General features: G+C 44.1%; 1 protein-coding gene across 1 annotated transcript; it reads left to right on the forward strand.

Moving 5' to 3' along the window:
• The first annotated feature begins 640 nt into the window (after window positions 1-640).
• On the forward strand, window positions 641-22,498 carry ptbp1a (polypyrimidine tract binding protein 1a). Its single transcript, XM_060897948.1, has 16 exons — window positions 641-696; window positions 5,944-5,997; window positions 6,394-6,424; window positions 10,883-10,949; window positions 11,142-11,314; window positions 11,426-11,572; window positions 11,859-12,014; window positions 12,094-12,204; window positions 12,430-12,610; window positions 12,760-12,837; window positions 14,607-14,740; window positions 15,342-15,375; window positions 16,239-16,331; window positions 16,819-17,035; window positions 18,157-18,234; window positions 19,529-22,498. Exons 1-16 carry the CDS (start codon window positions 689-691, stop codon window positions 19,659-19,661), a joined length of 1,695 nt encoding a protein of 564 aa, XP_060753931.1. The 5' UTR covers window positions 641-688; the 3' UTR covers window positions 19,662-22,498.
• Window positions 22,499-23,529: the final 1,031 nt, after the last annotated feature.

Below are 23,529 nucleotides of genomic sequence, written 5' to 3' on the forward strand. Positions count from 1 at the left end.
AATACTCATTAAATATGTCCACTTTTCAAATTTGTATATTTCAGATGCTATTTTTTTATTCGATGTATATAAATACTTTTTGTCTTTGCTAAATTCTTCTATCTTGACTGTTCAAGCACCAAATCACCAAAGTGAATTATTTGTGTGTGAGAACGGACTAGGCAATAAACTTGATTCTGATTCAGATTCAGATTCTGAAAAGGATAATAATGTCAATAAAGATTCGTTGGCCATCCTTCGACCTGTGTTTAATAATTTGCTGTTATTAACATTAGAACTAAAACAAAATAGAGGGCTGATCTTTTATAGTTTTTCACTTTTATCCTTGAAAACTTTCAAGTACAACCTTTGACATCTGGATTGAACAAGTTTCATTACAGCAATCACAAAACTTTCCTGTTTGTTGTTTACACAGGAAGAGGTTTTAGAGTCTCGGTATCGGACCGAAAAGCGGCTCGGCGGTACCGTGGTATCGCCACAACTCAAATTCAGTCGGAGAAGTTTTTCAGCAGTCTGTTGAAGAGTGACAACCGCTTGGTCCAATCGCTCTGACGGACTGCCGCTGAGTTCCCGCCCATACTCGGATATTTGACCAATCACAGAGCGCCGTGGCGGCTGTCCGCCATTTTGTGAGTCTATAAAGGATTGTCGCGAGGTTTCTCAACGATTCCGCGAACCTGACAGTGCCATGGACGGGTGAGTGCTGGGAAAAGGGCAGAAAAGCGGCTTTGAAAACAACTTCTCTTGTGTTTCTGATGGTTATCCGTTCGCCCGGTGCGATTGGTTTTTAACTCGGTGTATTGATGAATAAATTCGCTTCTCGAAGGAACTTCAGTGTTGAACGTTTTTTGAAGCGACCTGGCGAGCAACATGTCCGGGTTGAAACCGAACGTTAGGGTTTTTTTTTTTTTTTATTGCTACCAATGTTCTGACAAGACCCGCCTCCTGCCTTATGATTGGTTATTTCGTCAGTTTGCGTAGTAACAGCAAATGACAGCAGGAAGAGCGCTGAAGGCGGGATTTTGGTGTCCAATCCCAGCGCAGGAGTTAGGGTTTGTCGGAATACAGGTGGACTTTAGTAACGCGGAAGCGACACGATTCACAAGTTTGTAGATTAGGAACTAACCTGTTGAAGATCCGGATTAATGTAGCAATTTGTGTTCACTTTAAAATACACGCACATAAATAAAACACCTGAACTGGACACGGTGAAGTGTTTAACCGCACATTAACTCAGATTGTTGGAGGATTAACTGAGCCAGGTTACTTTAGCTAGCGAACTGTACAGGGCTGTAAAGATGGGCTTCAAGTGTTTATAGGGGCTGACTGAACACTGCGGCGGTGTTTATAGGGGCTGACTGAACACTGCGGCGGTGTTTATAGGGGCTGACTGAACACTGCGGCGGTGTTTATAGGGGCTGACTGAACACTGCGGCGGTGTTTATAGGGGCTGACTGAACACTGCGGCGGTGTTTATAGGGGCTGACTGAACACTGCGGCGGTGTTTATAGGGGCTGACTGAACACTGCGGCGGTGTTTATGAGGGCTGACTGAACACTGCGGCGGTGTTTATAGGGGCTGACTGAACACTGCGGCGGTGTTTATAGGGGCTGACTGAACGCTGCGGCGGTGTTTATAGGGGCTGACTGAACGCTGCGGCGGTGTTTATAGGGGCTGACTGAACGCTGCGGCGGTGTTTATAGGGGCTGACTGAACGCTGCGGCGGTGTTTACAGGGGCTGACTGAACGCTGCGGCGGTGTTTACAGGGGCTGACTGAACGCTGCGGCGGTGTTTACAGGGGCTGACTGAACGCTGCGGCGGTGTTTACAGGGGCTGACTGAACGCTGCGGCGGTGTTTACAGGGGCTGACTGAACGCTGCGGCGGTGTTTACAGGGACTGACTGAACGCTGCGGCGGTGTTTACAGGGGCTGACTGAACGCTGCGGCGGTGTTTACAGGGGCTGACTGAACGCTGCGGCGGTGTTTACAGGGGCTGACTGAACGCTGCGGCGGTGTTTACAGGGGCTGACTGAACGCTGCGGCGGTGTTTACAGGGGCTGACTGAACGCTGCGGCGGTGTTTACAGGGGCTGACTGAACGCTGCGGCGGTGTTTACAGGGGCTGACTGAACGCTGCGGCGGTGTTTACAGGGGCTGACTGAACGCTGCGGCGGTGTTTACAGGGGCTGACTGAACGCTGCGGCGGTGTTTACAGGGGCTGACTGAACGCTGCGGCGGTGTTTACAAGGGCTGACTGAACGCTGCGGCGGTGTTTACAGGGGCTGACTGAACACTGCGGCGGTGTTTACAGGGGCTGACTGAACGCTGCGGCGGTGTTTATAGGGGCAGACTGAACACTGCGGCGGTGTTTACGACGGCTGACTGAACGCTGCGGCGGTGTTTATAGGGGCTGACTGAACGCTGCGGCTGTGTTTATAGGGGCTGACTGAACGCTGCGGCGGTGTTTACGACGGCTGACTGAACGCTGCGGCGGTGTTTATAGGGGCTGACTGAACACTGCGGCGGTGTTTATAGGGGCTGACTGAACACTGCGGCGGTGTTTATAGGGGCTGACTGAACACTGCGGCGGTGTTTATAGGGGCTGACTGAACACTGCGGCGGTGTTTATAGGGGCTGACTGAACACTGCGGCGGTGTTTATAGGGGCTGACTGAACACTGCGGCGGTGTTTATGAGGGCTGACTGAACACTGCGGCGGTGTTTATAGGGGCTGACTGAACACTGCGGCGGTGTTTATAGGGGCTGACTGAACGCTGCGGCGGTGTTTATAGGGGCTGACTGAACGCTGCGGCGGTGTTTATAGGGGCTGACTGAACGCTGCGGCGGTGTTTATAGGGGCTGACTGAACGCTGCGGCGGTGTTTACAGGGGCTGACTGAACGCTGCGGCGGTGTTTACAGGGGCTGACTGAACGCTGCGGCGGTGTTTACAGGGGCTGACTGAACGCTGCGGCGGTGTTTACAGGGGCTGACTGAACGCTGCGGCGGTGTTTACAGGGGCTGACTGAACGCTGCGGCGGTGTTTACAGGGGCTGACTGAACGCTGCGGCGGTGTTTACAGGGGCTGACTGAACGCTGCGGCGGTGTTTACAGGGGCTGACTGAACGCTGCGGCGGTGTTTACAGGGGCTGACTGAACGCTGCGGCGGTGTTTACAGGGGCTGACTGAACGCTGTGGCGGTGTTTACAGGGGCTGACTGAACGCTGCGGCGGTGTTTACAGGGGCTGACTGAACGCTGCGGCGGTGTTTACAGGGTCTGACTGAACGCTGCGGCGGTGTTTACAAGGGCTGACTGAACGCTGCGGCGGTGTTTACAGGGGCTGACTGAACACTGCGGCGGTGTTTACAGGGGCTGACTGAACGCTGCGGCGGTGTTTATAGGGGCAGACTGAACACTGCGGCGGTGTTTACGACGGCTGACTGAACGCTGCGGCGGTGTTTATAGGGGCTGACTGAACGCTGCGGCTGTGTTTATAGGGGCTGACTGAACGCTGCGGCGGTGTTTACGACGGCTGACTGAACACTGCGGCGGTGTTTATAGGGGCTGACTGAACACTGCGGCGGTGTTTATAGGGGCTGACTGAACACTGCGGCGGTGTTTATAGGGGCTGACTGAACACTGCGGCGGTGTTTATAGGGGCTGACTGAACACTGCGGCGGTGTTTATAGGGGCTGACTGAACACTGCGGCGGTGTTTATAGGGGCTGACTGAACACTGCGGCGGTGTTTATAGGGGCTGACTGAACACTGCGGCGGTGTTTATAGGGGCTGACTGAACACTGCGGCAGTGTTTATAGGGGCTGACTGAACACTGCGGCGGTGTTTATAGGGGCTGACTGAACGCTGCGGCGGTGTTTATAGGGGCTGACTGAACGCTGCGGCGGTGTTTACGACGGCTGACTGAACACTGCGGCGGTGTTTATAGGGGCTGACTGAACGCTGCGGCGGTGTTTATAGGGGCTGACTGAACGCTGCGGCGGTGTTTATAGGGGCTGACTGAACACTGCGGCGGTGTTTACGACGGCTGACTGAACACTGCGGCGGTGTTTATAGGGGCTGACTGAACACTGCGGCGGTGTTTATAGGGGCTGACTGAACACTGCGGCAGTGTTTATAAGGGCTGACTGAACGCTGCGGCGGTGTTTATAGGGGCTGACTGAACGCTGCGGCGGTGTTTATAGGGGCTGACTGAACGCTGCGGCGGTGTTTACGACGGCTGACTGAACACTGCGGCGGTGTTTATAGGGGCTGACTGAACACTGCGGCGGTGTTTATAGGGGCTGACTGAACGCTGCGGCGGTGTTTATAGGGGCTGACTGAACGCTGCGGCGGTGCTTGCGAGGGCTGACTTTACTAACTTTCATTTTCAGTAAACACACCTTTCCCATGTCTATTATTGGTCTAACCTGTAAAGTCCTGTAGTGTTTATTCCTCTCCTGTGTTTATAGAAGAGGCTCCAGTCCGAGTTTATGATCTTAAACACCACATACGTCTCATAAAATCAAACATTTCATTTACTTTTAAACAGTTTATTAAAATAAACTGTTTCATTAAACAAATGTTTTCATGTTTTTTTTTTTTAAACCTCATCATTGGATATGTTCTTTTTTGACGTCAGAAATCTGTGAGGAAAACATCAGCAGCAGGAGAGAAACTGAGAAACTGCTACTAATAATTATAAAGAATTTCCTGTCCCCTTTTTTAATCTCTTATCTTCTGTCATGTAAAAATGTGTAGTAACATTTACATATACCGTATTGGCCCGAATATAAGACGACCCTGAATGTAAGACGACGCCCCCCTTTTCCAAGTTCATCTTTGGGGAAAAAGTTTTTTGAAGACCAAATGTTCATTCATATAAAGCGTATTTATTTCAAAATTCTGTTTAAAATTAGAGGCTTTTGTTTTTCACATTTAAATAGAGGTCATTTCAGTCTCATTTCCGTGAACACTTTTCATAGAAGTAAAAAAAGAGGCTAAACTGCAGGCTACTAGACAAGCCAAATTAAAACATTTAAATTGCATTTCAATTTTAAATTGAAATTTCAATTTTATCAAATTAGATGCTGATGCATTTGTTGCATGATGTACAAAAAGCACCACATGCCATTTCTTTTCACATTTCTTAAAATAATGCTTAAGATTTTAAATTAAATATAAACTATGCTGAAATGAGACGCTGTGTGTTTAGTGGCTTTGATCAGAGCGTAGTGCACTAGGGAGGGCTCACAGCTGGATTGTAGTGAACAAAGAGGAGGGTGTTTATCGACATAATTACTGTGGGTGAATAAGAGAAACTTGGGGACTACTGCACTTTAGTGGGCGCTAAAATACAAAAAGTCACGCTAACCCTCAAACAGCCAGTCCCAAAGCACAAACACCAGTTTTGAGGACTTCGACATATAATAGAACAAAGTGCAAGTGCTTTATTATTGATAATACGGGGGCCCCGAACCCCCGCTTAAATTCGCTCAAACGCCGCTAGGCTCAGTTACGTACAGCACCCGCTAAAGTGCAAACTATCCGAGACTTGTTTCCTTGAGGGGTTTTTTTTTGCTTGCGCTTAATATAGCAATGAGGTTGTTAAGAAATGCATTATGCACTAATATTTATACGCTCATTAATATTAAAATATGTTTGATACTTTCATGGTTTTTAACATATAGCCAAAATTCTCCTTCAGACTTTAAATGAAATCAAATCCTCGGTATCGATCACTGATGAACTCTCGATTGCCCTGCCTTCCTTATCCTGTGGCGTTACTATGGAGACCAGTATACCTCTGTGCTGATGAGCGAATCAGATTGGGTCAGGTGTAATATTTGCTTTGTGCAGTCTAACAACCAGAAAGAGGAAATAATTCATGCTTGAGATCTGCTTTACTGGAATTTGATTTTTATTTTTTGGTCCGTTTTATTTTTCCAGACGTTTAGAGACGGATTTGTATCCTCTGGGATCCAGCTACGTCACGAACATTGAGTGAGTTCCTCGTTGTCATGTTTAACTATTAATCATGTGCTTGTCTTATTACTGATTGCTGACCTTCACATCGTAGTTTAGATTCTTTTACAGTCCAGACACGAGCACATGGTTCTCTCACTCTATTCTAATCCAGCTCTCAGGTGCTGTTAGTGTGATTGAGATTTATTTAACTGTTTTACAAAGTTGTCTTGGACACACGATGAAGAATCCATGTTTGATTAAAGTGACTGTTATAAATAAAACTCTTCCCATGTACGTTTCTCTTGCATGATGAAATAAAATGAATTATTTAAAATTAATTTCATATTTTCAGAATTTTTTTTTTCTGTCTAGTGTGCTTAAATGCATCATGTGCTGTAAATAATTGCTGAGCTGTTTTATTCTCTCCTACAGTGGTGTCCATGATATAACAGTCGGCACAAAGGTACGTCCTGCTGCTCCGCTACACCGTTTCCATAGCAACATAGGTGACAACAGGAACAAAGTCATTTCACAAACATTAAATGTCATAATTAATGGATAAATACAAACTCCATTTCCAGAAAAGTTGGGATATTTTCCAAAATGCAATAAAAACAAAAATCTGTAATTTAATTTGTGTGAATCTTTAACTGACAAGTACAAAAATATTTTCAGTCGTTTTACTGACCAACTTAATTGTTTTTGTAAATATAAACGAAGTTAAAATTTGATTCCTGCAGCACACTCAGTTGGGACAGAGGTGTTAGTACCGTTGTGTTCCATCCCCTTTCCTTTAACTCTTTTTAATCATATGGGATCTGAGGAAACCAAGTGTTGCAGTTTTGTGATTGGAATTTTTGTCCATTCTGACTTGATACAAGACTTCAGCTGCTCACCAGTCCGTGGTCACCGTTGTCTGATTCTCCTCTTCATGATGCTCCATACATTCTCAATAGGAGACAGATCTGCACTGGCAGCAGGCCAGTCAAGCACACGCACTCTATCTATGAAACCATGCTGTTGTGGCCCGTGCAGAATGAGGCGTGGCACTGTCCTGCTCAAATAAGCATGGACTTCCTAAAAGAGACATTACCTTGATGAATGTCTTTCTAAAATCCCAATACATCAATGGTATCTTCACACACATGTAACTCCCCCACGCCGTGGGCACTGATCCCCCACCATACCATCACAGATGCTGCTTTTACACTTTTCTCTGATAACAAACTGGATGGTCGTGTTCACCTTTGGCATTGAGAACTCTGTGTCCAGTTTTCCTGAAAATGAGCTGAAATGTGACTCATCTGACCGCAGCACACAGTTCCACTGTCTTTCAGTCCATCTGAGATGAGTTCCAGCCCAGAGAAATCAGCGGTGTTTGTGTGGAATTGATGAATGTCCTCCTCCTTGTGTAATACAGTTTCAGGTTGTATTTCTGGATGCAGCGGCGGATTGTGTTAAGTGACGATGGTTTTCTGAAGTCCTCCCGAGCCCATGTGGCTGTATTTATCACATTAGCATGATGGTTTCTCAGGCAGTGCCACCTGAGGGCTCGAAGCTCACGCCCATTCAACAGTGGTTTCTGACCCCGCCCTTTACACACTGAGATGTCTCTGAATCTTTTCACAATATTATGGACTGTAGATTCTGAAAGACCTAAAATCTTGCAGTGAGATGTTCTTTTTGAATTGAACAATTCTCTCATGAATTTTGGCACAAAGCAGTGAGCCACGCCCATCTTTACTGCAAAGACTGAGCCTTTGGTGCTGCTCCTTTTAAACCCAATCATGAGACCAATTAACCTGATTGTGGAATCTTCCAGAATGGTGTTAGTTGAATATCTGAAACTTTTCAGGTTTTTGTCTCTGTTCCAACTTTTTTTTTCCAGTGTGTTACAGGCAGCAAATTCTAAATTCGTTTATATGAATGAATGAACCCTTTATTGTCACTAGTCACAAGTACCAGCGAAATTGGCCATCAACCCATCCGTACACATGCATACCATTGATGGGGAAGTAGACAGGACAGAAAGACAGATGGAAAGAAAAAATACAGAGTAACATGAGAGGGGAGGAGAGAAAGCAACCCCTACACTATGCTCCTGTGGGGAGTACAGTGTGGGAACATTAAAAAAGTACAAGCACAAAATAAGTACACTTTACAACATGAAAATTCTGGACTTGAGGGGGGTGGAGGTAACTCAGCGCAAGCAGCCGTCCATTCCTGCAGCCATGACGGCGCTGGTTGTGCACCCACCCACTTGTCACATTGGGGGTAAAAAGCGGCGACCATGGGAAGTAGGGGAAGGAATGCAAGAGCATCTCACTGCAGTGATCTTCAGAGGGAGATGTTGTCCCAGCAACGGCCTTGACCGAGGCCAGTGCTGTCTGAGGGAGCCGAAAGCAGATAAGATTGGGATTGTTTGGTCTTGGGGCGAGTAAACGCATTCTTTTACGCGACTACTCTGTTTGTCCATTCTGGTCTCCGAATCGATCCATTTTCCTTTGCAAAGCCAAAAGCTTCTCCATGATGTTATCCATGTTTCAGTTCAAGTTCTGAATAGCCACAGTCTGAGTGCCGACAGCTCTGCCCACCGCTTCGAGAGACCAATTTATCAATTCCATGATTTTTAGTTTGGAGAGCAGTGCAGAGAGAGTCTCAAAAGTATAGACAGACGAGACGAGCAAAGCAGGGAAGATAAGGGAGAGGAATGCGACCGCCTTCTGTGAGAGCAAAGGGGGAAATATATATATATATATATATATATATATATATATATATATATATATATATATATATTACACACACACACACACACACACACACAAAAGTTGGTCAGTAAAACTACTGAAAATATAAGAAATTTTGTCCTTTTGTTAGTTAAATAAAGGTTCACGTGACCTTAACAAATCAGATTTGTTTGTTTTGGAAAATATCCCAACTTTTCTGGAAACGGGGTTGGTGCTGTGTGGTGTTTTTAATAAATAAATTGTAATTGTTGGTGAATTGTTGTGGTGTAAAAGGAACAGCACTCAGGGTGATGCTGCTGGAGGAAAATGATCAACGGTGTTGTAACACCAGCTCAGTGTTTTACTGAATTAATCTGCATGTGATCAGCTTTAACGTGTGTGTAATTTATATTACCAATAAAATACAAGCAGCATTTAAGGTTTATAAACTTCTCGAGGGAGAGGCGAGGACGGGGTGAGTGGGCGTCGTGATTCTGGTTTGTGTCACAGGGAAATAAAGGCTATAGAGCCAGCAGGGCGTGGCGTTCCTCAGAGTGAGTGGAGTTCCAGCTCTCTCTCAGATCTTCACTTGTCTGTTGTTCAGGACCAGCAGTGTTTCCTTCCTCGGAGTTCCGCTGTTTCCTGCTCCAGCGTTAGCAACGTGACACAAACATGAGCTCACACACACACACACCGAGCAGCAGTTTGATTTCCTGTCAAGTAAAATACCATTTAAAATTTAATTCTGATAAAGGAGGAAAAAGCATTGAAACTAAAATTGTAAATATAATATTCTGTATAGGATTTAAAGACATTTTTTTTATAAACCTGTGAGTACTGCTAAGGATGGTTTTTAATTCCTTCAAAACTGATGACAAAAATGTAAAAATTTAAAGCTTTCAATGTAAAATATTCCGTGTAAACGTGTCCCACAGCAATGAGCCGTTTCTGATCAGCGTGGATAAATATGATAAGATTTAAAAATCAGAATTAAAATATGTAAATTAACACTGAAGGAGGGGAAATGACAGGTGTAAAACAAGTGTAACTTTTTTAAAGCTTTAACGTAGTAAATACACAATGCATAAAACCAAATAACGTGAAAAATTATCAATAGCTTAATATAGAATAATATTAAATGCATAAATGCAAATAAGCAAGTAGAAATAATCATGCCAAATATTCTATAATGCATAAATGTTTTAATTATGTATATTAAGGGTTTTTAAAAAATTGTCAATGAAAAACAAATGCAAATGAATTGAATGTTATTACTAAATAATAAATAAGCAAAAGAGCTGAGTTACTGGCTGAAATTTTTCACTTGATTTAATCAGTAATTTACAAAACCGCGTGCACGTGTTGGTTTCTGGATGAGGCTGAGCAAAGGGCTGGGGTCGCGTCTCGGCTCCTGCCGTGGGGTTGCGTGGTGTTTGGAGCAGTAATGCGGTGCCTGTGATGCTGCAGAGCCTCGAGTCGGTGGTGATGAGGAACAGTGAGGGTTTAGTGCTGGTTATTAACACTGATGAACAGAACAGAAGTGACTTTGTGCTGCTGCTGGAGAGGGAAAAGCTTCTGTTCATCAGGTCATGTGACCAAACAGACGCTCACCATCTTGATTAAGCGACTCGGGCTGAAGTGTGTGAGAGCACAGAAGTGTGCTTTAGTCAGCTCAGGGTGCTGATTTGGGGCGGAGCCTGCGAGTGTGTGATTAAAACAGATTTTGGAGTGAAAGTTGGTTTCAGCAGCATCGTCTGAATGTTCCAGACACTCCAACCAGCATCACACATCAGCTTCACTTGTTTATTATTGAGTGAATAATTTCAGTAATTATCTGCTTTTGTTTATTTCAGTAGTGTTTATTAATTACTTTTGACTTAATGACTAAAATACATTTTTTAAAATTATAATTGGGTTATTTTTATTTGTATTTTATATTCTGTTAAGCTGTGTATATATTCTCCAACAGTTATTAATTTATGTATTTAGTTTTATTTTAGTTTGTTTATGCATGTTAAGATATGTATTACTTTATTTATGAATATGGTCTTGTATTAATTAAGCTCTGCATTGTTTTTATTTACTTGTTTGAGTTTTTAATTATAATTTTAGCGTATGGATGATTCCAAATCAAGTTGTTTGTTTATTCTGCTGGTCATTAATTGTAGGTATTTAACTGTGTGTGATTTCAGAGAGGATCTGACGAACTCTTTTCCTCCTGCGTCTCTAACGGCCCCTATATCATGAGCTCAGGAGCAGGTGTGTACGATATTACAGCACTTTCATATTAACGAACCTTTACACTGCTCCGTCTCTGCAGAATTAAAGTGGGCGTATCCTCAAGCACTTAACCAAATGTATTTAAATGAGCTGCCTACATTTCATTTCTGTGATTAAACTCCCTCTGAACTGTGGAAGTGTAAATGATGAGATGGTTGCTTGCATCTCCAGCGAACGGTAATGACAGTAAGAAGTTCAAAGGGGACGTCAGGAGTCCAGGCGTCCCCTCTCGAGTCGTCCACGTGAGAAAGTTACCCAGTGACATCAACGAGGCCGAGGTGATCTCATTAGGACTCCCCTTTGGCAAAGTGACCAATCTGCTGATGCTCAAGGGCAAAAACCAGGTGTGTGAGGGTGAGAGAGGAGTGTGAACTGGGGGCAGAATAAAGAATTGTGAGTATACGAGTGCCCCCTGCCGTGACCGTGAGGTTCATCAGTGTGCTGTATGATCTCAGGCATTTCTGGAGATGAACACTGAGGAGTCGGCTCAGACGATGGTGAACTATTACTCCTCCGTCACACCTGTCATCCGCAACCATCCCGTCTTCATGCAGTACTCCAACCACAAGGAGCTGAAGACCGACAACTCGCCCAACCAAGTGGTACGTCACGATCACTAACGCACCGTTACACACCGCTCACCTGTGGGCGTGTCCTGAACCACAGGTCTTACTCACTGTATAGTCACGTGTCCTAGACCACACTGTTTATAATACACACCATTAGTAGTCCACTCTGGGTGTGTCCCAAACCACAGATGATTTTTGGTCTTTGGGCTATTCTTGGCACTGCCCCTATGGCCACACCCCTCTGAGCTGGATGATTGGTAGTGTGTTTTAAAGTAGTGCATGTGAGTATATCAGGTTGTTAATGTGGCGTTTTGTGTAGCGTGCTCAGGCGGCTCTGCAGGCGGTGAACGCGGTCCAGACGGCCAGCGTGCCTCTCAGCAGCGTGGACACGGGAGGATCAGGAAGTCAGAGTCCTGTCCTGAGGGTGATTGTGGAGAACCTGTTCTACCCAGTCACTCTGGAGGTTCTGCACCAGGTAACTCCACCACAGCACAGTGTTCTGACTGATTATACTCGCAGGACTCTACTAATTTTATTTCTTCATGTTGGAGTAGATCTTCTCGAAGTTCGGCACGGTGCTGAAGATCATCACGTTTACCAAAAACAATCAGTTCCAGGCTCTGGTTCAGTACTCGGACACCATGACGGCTCAGCACGCCAAGCTGGTGAGAACCTCACATCTGCATGCAGTCATTAATCACCTAGTGGGTATTGGGTTAGAACGAGGATAACGATCACCTGCAGAACCGTTACATGGATGGGGTTCATTCTAAATAAAGAGTTACTCTTCAGCGGTGAAGCTTATCCCAGGACACGGTCCTTCATTAGACGTCTAAATCTCCATCTGCATTTCTGAAGGTGTTAAATCTGGGCTTTTTTTCCCCCTTCAGTCTCTGGATGGACAGAACATCTATAATGCGTGCTGTACGCTGCGCATCAGCTTCTCCAAACTCACCAACCTGAATGTCAAGTACAACAACGATAAGAGCAGAGACTACACCCGGCCTGATCTGCCCATGGGGGACGGCCCGGCCTCGCTGGATCCACAGACAATCCCCACCAGCGCCTTCAGTAAGAGCACTGCGGGACTGTTCGGGTGTTTATCACATCCCTGCAGTCCACCTAGCACTGATTAGGAGTGAAGGATCCTGTACTCAAAGATACATCATTATGGACTGTTTATAAAGGAATTGATTATCTTGATTCTCTGTGTTGATCAGCTCCAGGTCTAATCTCTGCAGCTCCTTTTGCGAGTGCTCATGGTTTCCCTTCGGCGTTCACCCTCCAGCAGACTGCAGGTCGGATTACACCTGTACACACAGCGCTTGAGTTCCAAGCTCTTCATTCATTACAGTAAAATCAGCTTCTGTGGCGCACCTTAATCTAGTTTCACTGGTATTGTAACTGACATTATTCTCTCCACGTTCACTGGATATGAGCAATCGCGCACTCTGATTGGCTACTCTACTACTAGGATATCAGCTCATTATACCATGAGTAGAGAAAAACAATGGCAGAGCGTGTTGCTGAACCAACCGAGGACAGAATAAAAACTACTCGAAAACATCCCCCCCCCACACACACACACACGCGCGCAAAAGCAAAAAAAATGGAATAAAAGTATTTGATGGCAAGAACATTTTTTTTTTTAATTCAAAAAATGTTTGCATTTTTCACAAATTGCTCCTGTCATATTGCTAGCTTGTTTACATTCTAAGCGGAAATGATTTTGTTGGACGTTTTGTATTAAGTTTTTATTTATCGAATTTGCAAAAAATAAAAATGCTCTTCTCAAGATCCAGTGAATGTGGATAGAAAAAGTTACTCCACTCAATCTCGGTGCTATGTGCCTCGTCAGCTATCAGCTCATGTATGACTCGATTTTGTGGAATGACTGTTCAATATAAGGTCTTTTCTTACACTCGAGGTAGCGTCCTGTTAAAACATGGAGTCATGGGTCTGATTTTCATTCGCAAAAGTAACGCTTGCATTCATGCTTAAAATGGTTGTCCAGATAGTTGTGCTTTAAGACTCTGAATTTAATCGGGGTGTCACGAGGCACTCCAGTCTGAATTCAAGGTTATGACTGGGGGCGGGACTTAATCTTAAGCCCTAAACAGTGCAGAACAGTGTGCATTTATCTGTTTAAAGTTACATTAATTAAAAATGCTAGAAACAGTGGTTTAATATTGTAAACAGACTGTACTCCAGGTTCACGAGATCTTAAAGCAAGTGTCTGACTCAGGGTGGGAAATGATGGGTTGAAGCATGATGAGATCTCAGATTTGCATCTGAGGCATCATTTTAACCAGAAACGGAGCTCCAAAGTAGCTAAACTGACCACCTTCTGTGGCCGTTCAAACAGCAAAATTACAGAAGACTCATAATTATTAGATTAATATTTGCACAGGGGCGGCACGGTGGTGTAGTGGTTAGCGCTGTCGCCTCACAGCAAGAAGGTCCTGGGTTCGAGCCCCGGGGCCGGTGAGGGCCTTTCCGTGTGGAGTTTGCATGTTCTCCCCGTGTCCGCGTGGGTTTCCTCCGGGTGCTCCGGTTTCCCCCACAGTCCAAAGACATGCAGGTTAGGTTAACTGGTGACTCTAAATTGACCGTAGGTGTGAATGTGAGTGTGAATGGTTGTCTGTGTCTATGTGTCAGCCCTGTGATGACCTGGCGACTTGTCCAGGGTGTACCCCGCCTTTCGCCCGTAGTCAGCTGGGATAGGATCCAGCTTGCCTGCGACCCTGTAGAAGGATAAAGCGGCTAGAGATAATGTGATGTGATATTTGCACATTTTCATGATACACCACTCCCCCCCCCCCCCCCCCCCCCCGCATCAATATTCACTTTAGAAACAGATTAAGTAAGCCTGAGAGTAGTCGAAGTGTTTTTCAAGCTCTGAATCAGGCTTTAAAACGTACTCGTCTCACATGCATGCCATATCAAACCATTCTGATCACTGATGGCTCCGCCCCTTTACCACTGTCTTCACTGAAGTGTTAAAGTATCCCAGACTACAGAAAGGAAATGATTTATACTTTCTGTGTTCTTGGTTTTCTGTCCTCAGGTTTGTCTCTTCCCAGCATTCCCAGTGCGTTGGCGTCTCTCGGCGTTCCGGCGGCCGCTGCAGGTCGACTCGCGCTGACCGGCCTCAACACCACAGCACACACTGTCCTGCTCGTCAGTAACCTCAGCCCTGAGGTGTGAGAGAGAGATTGTTGTGTAAATGAACTTTGATTTGTTCAGTGTTTCATTAATTCAGGACCTTGGTAACTTTCAGAAATTCTAGTTTTTGCAGAATTTTAATAATGAAATGAGACGAACTGTAAGTCGGTTTGGAGTGTAAAACAGCAGTAAACTAACGCTGACGTGTTGAGGTTTTAACCATGAGCCGTGTTTCATTTGTATAATTTTGTCTCTTTGCCTTTTCCTGTGTTTCATTGTTAATCTGTTTCTCCTCTTTTTCTCTTAGTGAAGGCATTTAATTTTAGTGACTTCTGCAACACTGTGTGTACTCACCTGATTTTCTGTTTTTTTCTTCCTTCTCTCTCTCTCTCTCTCTCTCTCTCTCTCTCTCTCTCTCTTTATTTATTTTTTTTTTATATCTTGCTCATCCTGGCTTTTTTTTTTCTTTTTTTTTCTACCCATTGACGACGAACGACAAACCCACATTTGTTCTCTCCTGGATGTTTTTCTCCTTTTTTTACGTTCTGTTTGGATCTGCGGAAATGTCGAACCTGCACTTCTCCGATCTTTCTCCCTTCCCTTCCTCCCTCGCTGCCTTCCTCTGCTGTCTCTAAAGAGCGTTACGCCCCAATGCCTCTTTATTCTTTTCGGTATGTTATCACTGCCATCTCCTCTTGTGTTTTCATATTTATAACCGTTCTGTTTCACCATCTCGGCCAATCAGCTTCAGGCAGCTGCACACATCATTCAGGATGGGCTTCAGTTAGCAGATTAGCAAATTGGGCAGCAAGATGCAGCAGTTTGACTTTTATTAAGTTGTAATTGTTAAACAGGAATTGAACATCTAATTGAATGATTTTGTGTAGTTTTCAGAGACAAAATACGAGTTAAAGGAACGTGATCAGCGTGAGATGAGATCCACATTCAAGGTCAAATCATTTAATCGTCCCAATCTTGACAGTTTCTGAACTTTATTTCTTGCTCAGTGGTTGGGGATGAAGCCCAAGCTCTAAACCTTTAACTAACTTAACAGCGTCTGATTAAAGATAGTGTCGCTCCCTAGGGTGCATCACATTAGTATTCACTTGTGCATGATGGAGAAATGTTTAGATCCTTTTGGTTCGAGGAGAACGTGTTGCATCTTGTTGCTCGTTCCTGAAGTCCTCTTTAAGCACACCATCTAATTCTAAACTCCATTTTAGGCGTTTGCATGTCTTTTTTTTTTTTTTGCATGTCAGATATCCGATCACATGATCACAGCTGTAGACCGTGTAGGCTTTCTGTAGGTACAGTGTACGTCAGGGTGGAGCACAGGCTGTATGAGTCAAAGCCAGAATAGTAGAATTATTATAGAATTACAGATATCATCAGTTAGTGATGAAGTGTGTTGTGTTTTAGTGCATGCCATAACACTGTCACTGAATTCCACTGATTTAATCACTTGTGTGTTAGGACTGAATGAAGGGGTGTGTGTGTGTGTGTGTGTGTGTGTGTGTGTGTGTGTTTTTTGAAGGTGTGTATGGTGACGTGATGAGAGTGAAGATCCTCTTCAATAAGAAAGAGAACGCTCTGGTGCAGATGGCAGATGCAACACAAGCACAGCTCGGTAAAAGAGCTTTATTTTATTTTAGCTTAACTCCAATGAATTGTTTATAATGTGGGAGGGAGGGGGTGTAGAGATGAAGGGAAGAGGGGATGGAGATGGAAAGGAAAAAGATTGCATGGATAGAGTGATGGAAAATACCAAATATGAGGAGAAGGGTTGGGGAGAGAGTGATAGATGGGGAGAAAATAGTATAGGTGAAGAGGGATGGGGGAGAGGGGGAGGATTAGAGGGCAGGAGGGGAGGGAAAGGTGGGAATATGGGGACAAGATGCAAGAAGTGTGTGTGGTGAGAGAAGAACAGGGATGGAGGGATGAACAGACTGATCATGACGGATGTATTGTACACTAAGGCTGTGTCTCATCACTCACTGCTCTAGAGGGGCTGTGGAGTGAACACACCGCTTCCACAAGGAGAGTGAGATCTGAGACACGACCCAAACTCCCAGGGGTTCATAAACATATTCTCTCTCTCTCTCTCTCTCTCTCAGCGATGAGCTACCTGAATGGTCAGAAGCTGCATGGGAAGGCTCTGCGTGTGACTCTGTCCAAACACACCACAGTGCAGCTTCCCCGAGAGGGACACGAGGACCAGGGACTCACTAAAGACTTCTCCACCTCTCCTCTCCACCGCTTCAAAAAGCCCGGCTCCAAGAACTACTCCAACATCTTCCCTCCGTCCTCCACCCTCCACCTGTCCAACGTCCCGTACGTCTCTCTCTCTCCCTCCCTCTCCCCCCACCTGTCCGACATCCTGTACATCTCTCTCTCTCTCTCTCTCTCTGTCCGACATCCTGTACATCTCTCTCTCTCTCTCTCTCTGTCCGACATCCTGTACATCTCTCTCTCTCTCTCTCTCTCTCTCTCTGTCCGACATCCTGTACATCTCTCTCTCTCTCTGTCCGACATCCTGTACATCTCTCTCTCTCTCTCTGTCCGACATCCTGTACATCTCTCTCTCTCTCTCTCTCTCTCTCTCTCTGTCCGACATCCTGTACATCTCTCTCTCTCTGTCCGACATCCTGTACATCTCTCTCTCTCTGTCCGACATCCTGTACATCTCTCTCTCTCTCTGTCCGACATCCTGTACATCTCTCTCTCTCTGTCCGACATCCTGTACATCTCTCTCTCTCTCTGTCCGACATCCTGTACATCTCTCTCTCTCTCTCTGTCCGACATCCTGTACATCTCTCTCTCTCTCTCTCTCTCTCTCTCTGTCCGACATCCTGTACATCTCTCTCTCTCTCTCTCTCTCTCTGTCCGACATCCTGTACATCTCTCTCTCTCTCTCTCTCTCTCTCTCTGTCCGACATCCTGTACATCTCTCTCTCTCTCTGTCCGACATCCTGTACATCTCTCTCTCTCTCTGTCCGACATCCTGTACATCTCTCTCTCTCTCTCTGTCCGACATCCTGTACATCTCTCTCTCTCTCTCTCTCTCTGTCTGACATCCTGTACATCTCTCTCTCTCTCTCTCTCTGTCCGACATCCTGTACATCTCTCTCTCTCTCTCTCTCTCTCTCTGTCCGACATCCTGTACACCTCTCTCTCTCTCTCTCTCGCGCACTCTCTTCACCTGTCCGACATCCCGTACGTGTCTCTCTCTCTCCCTCTCTGTCCGACATCCCATACATGTCCCTCCCTCTGTCCGACATCCCGTACGTGTCTCTCTCTCTTTCTCCCTCTCTGTCTGACATTCCGTACGTCTCTCTCTCTCTCTCTCTCTGTCCGACATCCTGTACGCAGAGAGTCTGTGTTGGTCTATATTTAATGTAGTGTAGATCTGATGAAATTTACATTTATGGCAGTGTGTGTGTGTGTGTGTGCAGCCCCTCTGTAGGTGAAGATGATCTGAAAGGACTGTTTCGAAGTTCAGGAGCCACAGTGAAGGCCTTCAAGTTTTTCCAGTATGTTCTCTTCCACACACTTGAACACACACAGTGCTCACTGCCCTGGGGTTTTATCGCCACACCCCACTGCACTGCCTTCATTTATTTAAATACTCGTGTGATTGAGTTTATGGAGTTGTTCTAGAATTTTTAATTTAAAACCTTATTTGATGGGATTTTTTTTTCTGGGTTTTTTTTTTTAACTTTATGAAACAATATACACTATTCTTATCGTGTGAGAGATATTGTTTTTTTTCTTTTTGAAGTTGCAAAATCTTTATTGTATTGAGGTTAGTTTTGTTTGTCCACCTCCTCTTACCTTTTTTTTAATCCCCCGCTGGCTGAAAGGCCTGAAGAGGATTGTTGTGGCAATTTCTGTCCGTCTGTCCCAGGAAGGGTACTCGCCTTCTGAACTGGCTCCTCTCACAATTTGTGGAGGAATTTCACCAGACTTGGCAAAAGGCTGTTATATTGAACTGACAAGTTGTTTCATTTGGGCAGATTTTACCAGAGTTATGTCCTTGATAATTAACAAACTTGTACTTTGGCAACTTCATCAGGGTGTGCTTGCTTTCTGAAATCAACTTCACAATTTTTGTAGAAGAAGAAAAGAACCCTTTATTCGTCACATGCACACTTCAAGCACAGTGAAATTCATCCTCTGCATTTAACCCATCTGAAGCAGTGAACACACACACACCCAGAGCAGTGGGCAGCCACACCAGAGCGCCCGGGGAGCAGTCAGGGGTTCGGTACCTCGCTCAAGGGCACCTAACTGCATGTCTTTGGACTGTGGGGGAAACCGGAGCACCCGGAGGAAACCCACGCGGACACGGGGAGAACATGCAAACTCCACACAGAAAGGCCCTCGCCGGCCGCTGGGTTTGGACCTGGAACCTTCCTGCTGTGAGGCGACAGCGCTAACCACTACACCACCGTGCCGCCCACATCCTGGCCGAAAGGCCCAAAGAGGGATTATGTCGTGGTGATGTCTGGTCTGTCTGTCTGTCCCGGGAAGGGTGCTCACCTTCTGAAATCAACTCCTCTCACAATTTTTGGAGGAATTTCACAAAACTTGGGAGGATTTTTTGTCAGTAATACGCAGATTGTAATTTTGTTCAGTTGCATTTTACCAGAGTTGTGGCCGAGTAGCCAGCAGGGGATATTGTGCTCTTAGAGCACTCTTTACTACTATTTCTTGTTTCTACATTTTTAAAAAAACCTTTTCCTTGTCCTTTACTACTTTTTTCTTATAAGCCCAACTGTGTGTTTTAACTGATTTCCTGTTTGCCCCTCCCCCATGTTCTTTCAGGAAGGACCACAAGATGGCGCTGATTCAGCTGGGCTCAGTGGAGGAGGCCATCGAGTCACTGATCGAGTTCCACAATCACGATCTGGGCGAGAACCATCACCTCCGAGTCTCCTTCTCCAAATCCACCATCTGAGACTCTCACAGGGCCACACACACACACACACACACACTCTCCAGCATTCCTTTTCTTATTATCCACACACACCTGAAGAAACCCAATATTTTAATTTGGGTTTAATTTGTAATCTTTTATTTCCTCGCACATTTTCTTAAATATTTTGGTGCAAAAAATAATTTGTAGTGTAATCATCGTTGTTTATCGTTATTGCTATATATCTATACGCTGATCATTTTTCTATGGGGATTCTGGGAAATGATGTGGGGTTCTTGGCTTATTTTTTTTCCTCAATCATAGATGCTGCCTGGTTCACCCTCAGTGCCTATAAACACACGGCTGCTCTAAATTTTGAAAATGACCTGTTCTCGTTTCTACCTTTCAAAATTGCAGTGCCTTATATGGTCACTTCCTGTTTGACCGTAATTCCGTTTCTCATAAAGCACTCAAGGTTTTGATTTTCATTTTTGGTAAATTTAAGGATAGTTTGTTTATAAAAGAAAAGATTCGGATTTGAGGTTTATTTGCGTATCGGACACCCGGAGCAGTAATGCGTTCCTCTTTTACTCCAGTCTTTCTCAGTTTCTCAGAAATTTTACAATAAAACACGTTTCAGCTTGAGAATGTGTAGACTGTAGCAGAATATGAATCATTCTGATCATCTGAATTCATGTTTGGTAAAAACCACACATTTGGTTATAAAGCAGGTTAATTTACATATTCATATCATAATTCCTGTTTCTGGTATAAAGAATCTTTTTATTCCAAAAACAAAGCTACAGATTCCTCTTCTGGGGAAAATTTGAGTAATGATTCATTACTTCAGGGCTTTTTAATAGAACTTTTTTTGGTTGTATTATAATTATTCAGATTAGCCTATAGGACACGCCCCTTGTTAGAATATATTTGCATATTAGAGCCATTTTAAGGCTTTTTGACCATTTCTTATTCAGGTTTTTTGTGGTTTAAGGATCTTTAGATGACGGGTTTAGGAGATTGAAAGTTGAATCCTGTTAGAATTTTTTTTTTTTTTTTTGAGCGATTTATTTGTTAAAGATTTATCTTTCAAAAAAAAATCTGGTTAAAGTGCCTCAAAACCAGCCAAGTGATTTATTAATTAATTCAGACGGTTGTTCACAGGATTTTAATCAGTGGAAGGACGTTCAGCTTTAATCACGGTTAATTTGCATATTAATCCCAGGCACGTTTGTTCCAATTCTTTACGGATTGGTGTCTAGATGAATAATGTTATTATTGATCATTAAACAGCTGTTCAGACATTGCTGGGGTTTACCTCATCTGTTAATACATGACCCTTTATTTTAATTTAAACAGGCTCATTTGCATATCAGGCTTTTGTCTTGTGACTTCTTTTGGTCTTTACTTTGTAAAGCCTTGTAAACGTTGAGGTATGAACTGTTTGAGATTTTAGTTCTTATGGTCTGAGAGTTTTTGTTTATCCCCCTGTTAATTTGCATATTAAGTATGGATCACAATCCTTTGTAGGATCAGTCTGGATTATTTAGATTTATAAATTCAGATTCTGGTTGAGTTAAATATTCCAGTGGTTCTCAGTAATGATTTTGATTGTTGGAATTTTTTTTTTTTGTATGTTTTAGCTTTAGATGGCTAAATTTGGCACCGCCCCTTTTGTTAATCTTGATCTATATTATTGCTGTAGGGTTCCACTTGTCCTCACGATTGTTGCACGTACACGCGTGTGGATATGGCTGATGTAATGGGAATGGATCACTGTGCCTTCACTTGCTCAGATTATTGGTTTATTTCTGCACAAACCCTTCATTTTAATGAACGCAGACGGAGCTCAGACGTGACGTCTCTGCCTTTACTGTTTATATTCAGCGTTCGTCTTCAGAGTGTTTACTCCCTCAGACACCAAATCTACTTCCTGTTCAAACCTCTGTGTCTTAAGTGATGGAATGGGTTTTTGGGCACTTGTTTGTGTTTATAAATGTAGTTAAAGTTGGAGGGTGATGTTTGCATTCCTGTGTATAAATAAAATTTTCACAGCTTTCCGCTCTTTACACTGAACGTTTGTGTCGAGACGAGACGTCTTTGCTCTGTGGCATCAGCTTTGTCAAGTTTTGCACCAGAGCTACGAGGCTAATGTAGCTAATGAGTAATGGTAGCTTATCGCCAATAGTTCAGCATGGTGTAGTTTCCTAATTTCACAAAAATGTCCAAATCGATTGTGAATGAAGTGGTTCTGCTGTCACACTTTAAGCCACACCCCTTACCTGTTTCTTACATGCTACCAACATTCATGTTAGCATTGTAGCTCCACAGCAGAACTGAAGTGAACGTCTTGGCTGATGGAAAGCGTTTGGTGTAAACGTGGTGCTGTGCACTTTTATTTTCAGGTAAAACAGGTGGTTTGTTACTCTCACATTCCTTTTCCCCACGTTTTGATTTTGCTTGGATGCCTTTAATCATTAAACACAAAGACCAAAACATTTAGTCTTAAGAGAGTGGAGTTAAAGGCTGCGTCCCAAACGCTAGTGTTTAATTTTGTGTTCTTGCTGGAATTTGTGCGGATGTTTCACGGAATCTTCAGATAACTAGATTTGCTTTAACAGTGCGTTTATTTCATTACACGCAAACTCCCTGCTCGCACTGCATTCTGGGTAATGGCCGGCGCTCCAGTAAGAACACCAATACAGTCATTAATTCCAGCGTTTGGGACCAGGCCATACTTCCCCAGTTGTTTTTCCTGTTCCCAGTTCCTGAGTGGTGATGGAAATGAAAATCACATCTTTATGTATATTTTGATAAAGTCGACATTGTAGAGCATTTATGTTTTGTATTACACAGAATATTAAAGATGTTCCATCAGAGTGTGTGTGTATGTTTAGTTTATGGAAACACAGCTATGCTTTCCTTTATTTCTTCATTCAATAAATCCTTCATTCCTTTGCCTCATCTTTGGTTTCTTGCTTTTGTTAATTCCTTCACTTTCTACAGCTGTTTACTTGTCAATCATCTGCTCATTTTATTCTCCCAACACTGCAGAAGCAGCGCTCTCTCTCTATCTCTCTCTCTCTCTCGGTCACATGCTTCACCTTTTTGTTGCTGTAGCTGTGTTGCGTTATTTGGAGGATATGTAATCATTTTGAGGTGTAGTTGGTGAAATCAGGCCTTGTGGACCAAAAGATGTGGTTTATTTGCAAACTGGTGAAATAAGTGTACAGGAATAGGATTTGCTTCAGATTGTGAAAAGTGCTCCAAGCAGCAGGTCCGAATGTGACTTTCACTGTTTTAATGTTAGAGCTGGTCTGTGGCTGAATTCCTTTAGCTTCAAGAGTTTAATCTCAACTGATTATTGAACTTTTTACGGCTGCAGGAATACATCAGGACTCCACCAGAAATAACATTTATAAACTCTAAGGAAACATTTTGACTTGGAAATTAAGTGCTGAAGCAAACTGACGTTTCCAGACTTTGTGCAGTTGAAGTTTCTGGTGTTTATTGGGGATTTGTCATTGTAACACTGACCTTGAGCTGAACGTGCTCCAAAACCCCACCCTGACTCAACATCTGTCGGCTCACACGACAGGCAGAGCTTTCTGAGCTGACAGGCGAGTCCTGGGTCCAGATCATTCGTGCTTTTTGTTTTATAGCTTGTTTTGGGAGTGTAACAGTTTCAGGTCGTTAATGTTCCTGATTAACGAATGTTACATTATGGTGGTTTTCTAAAGAATTAGCAATGCTCTAGCACACCGGATCCAGAAAGCAGCCATGTGCTCAGGTTCCTGGAAGAACTTGTCCACCATAAATGAGTTCTTACAGCAGGGGGAGCAAGGAGACTGCAGCCCACAGCGCTTTCACACCATGTTTCAGTTCCAGGTCTGCTCAGTTCATCGGCTGA

The sequence above is a fragment of the Neoarius graeffei genome, chromosome 17 (genome assembly GCF_027579695.1).
Source record: "Neoarius graeffei isolate fNeoGra1 chromosome 17, fNeoGra1.pri, whole genome shotgun sequence".
NCBI lineage: Eukaryota > Metazoa > Chordata > Actinopteri > Siluriformes > Ariidae > Neoarius > Neoarius graeffei.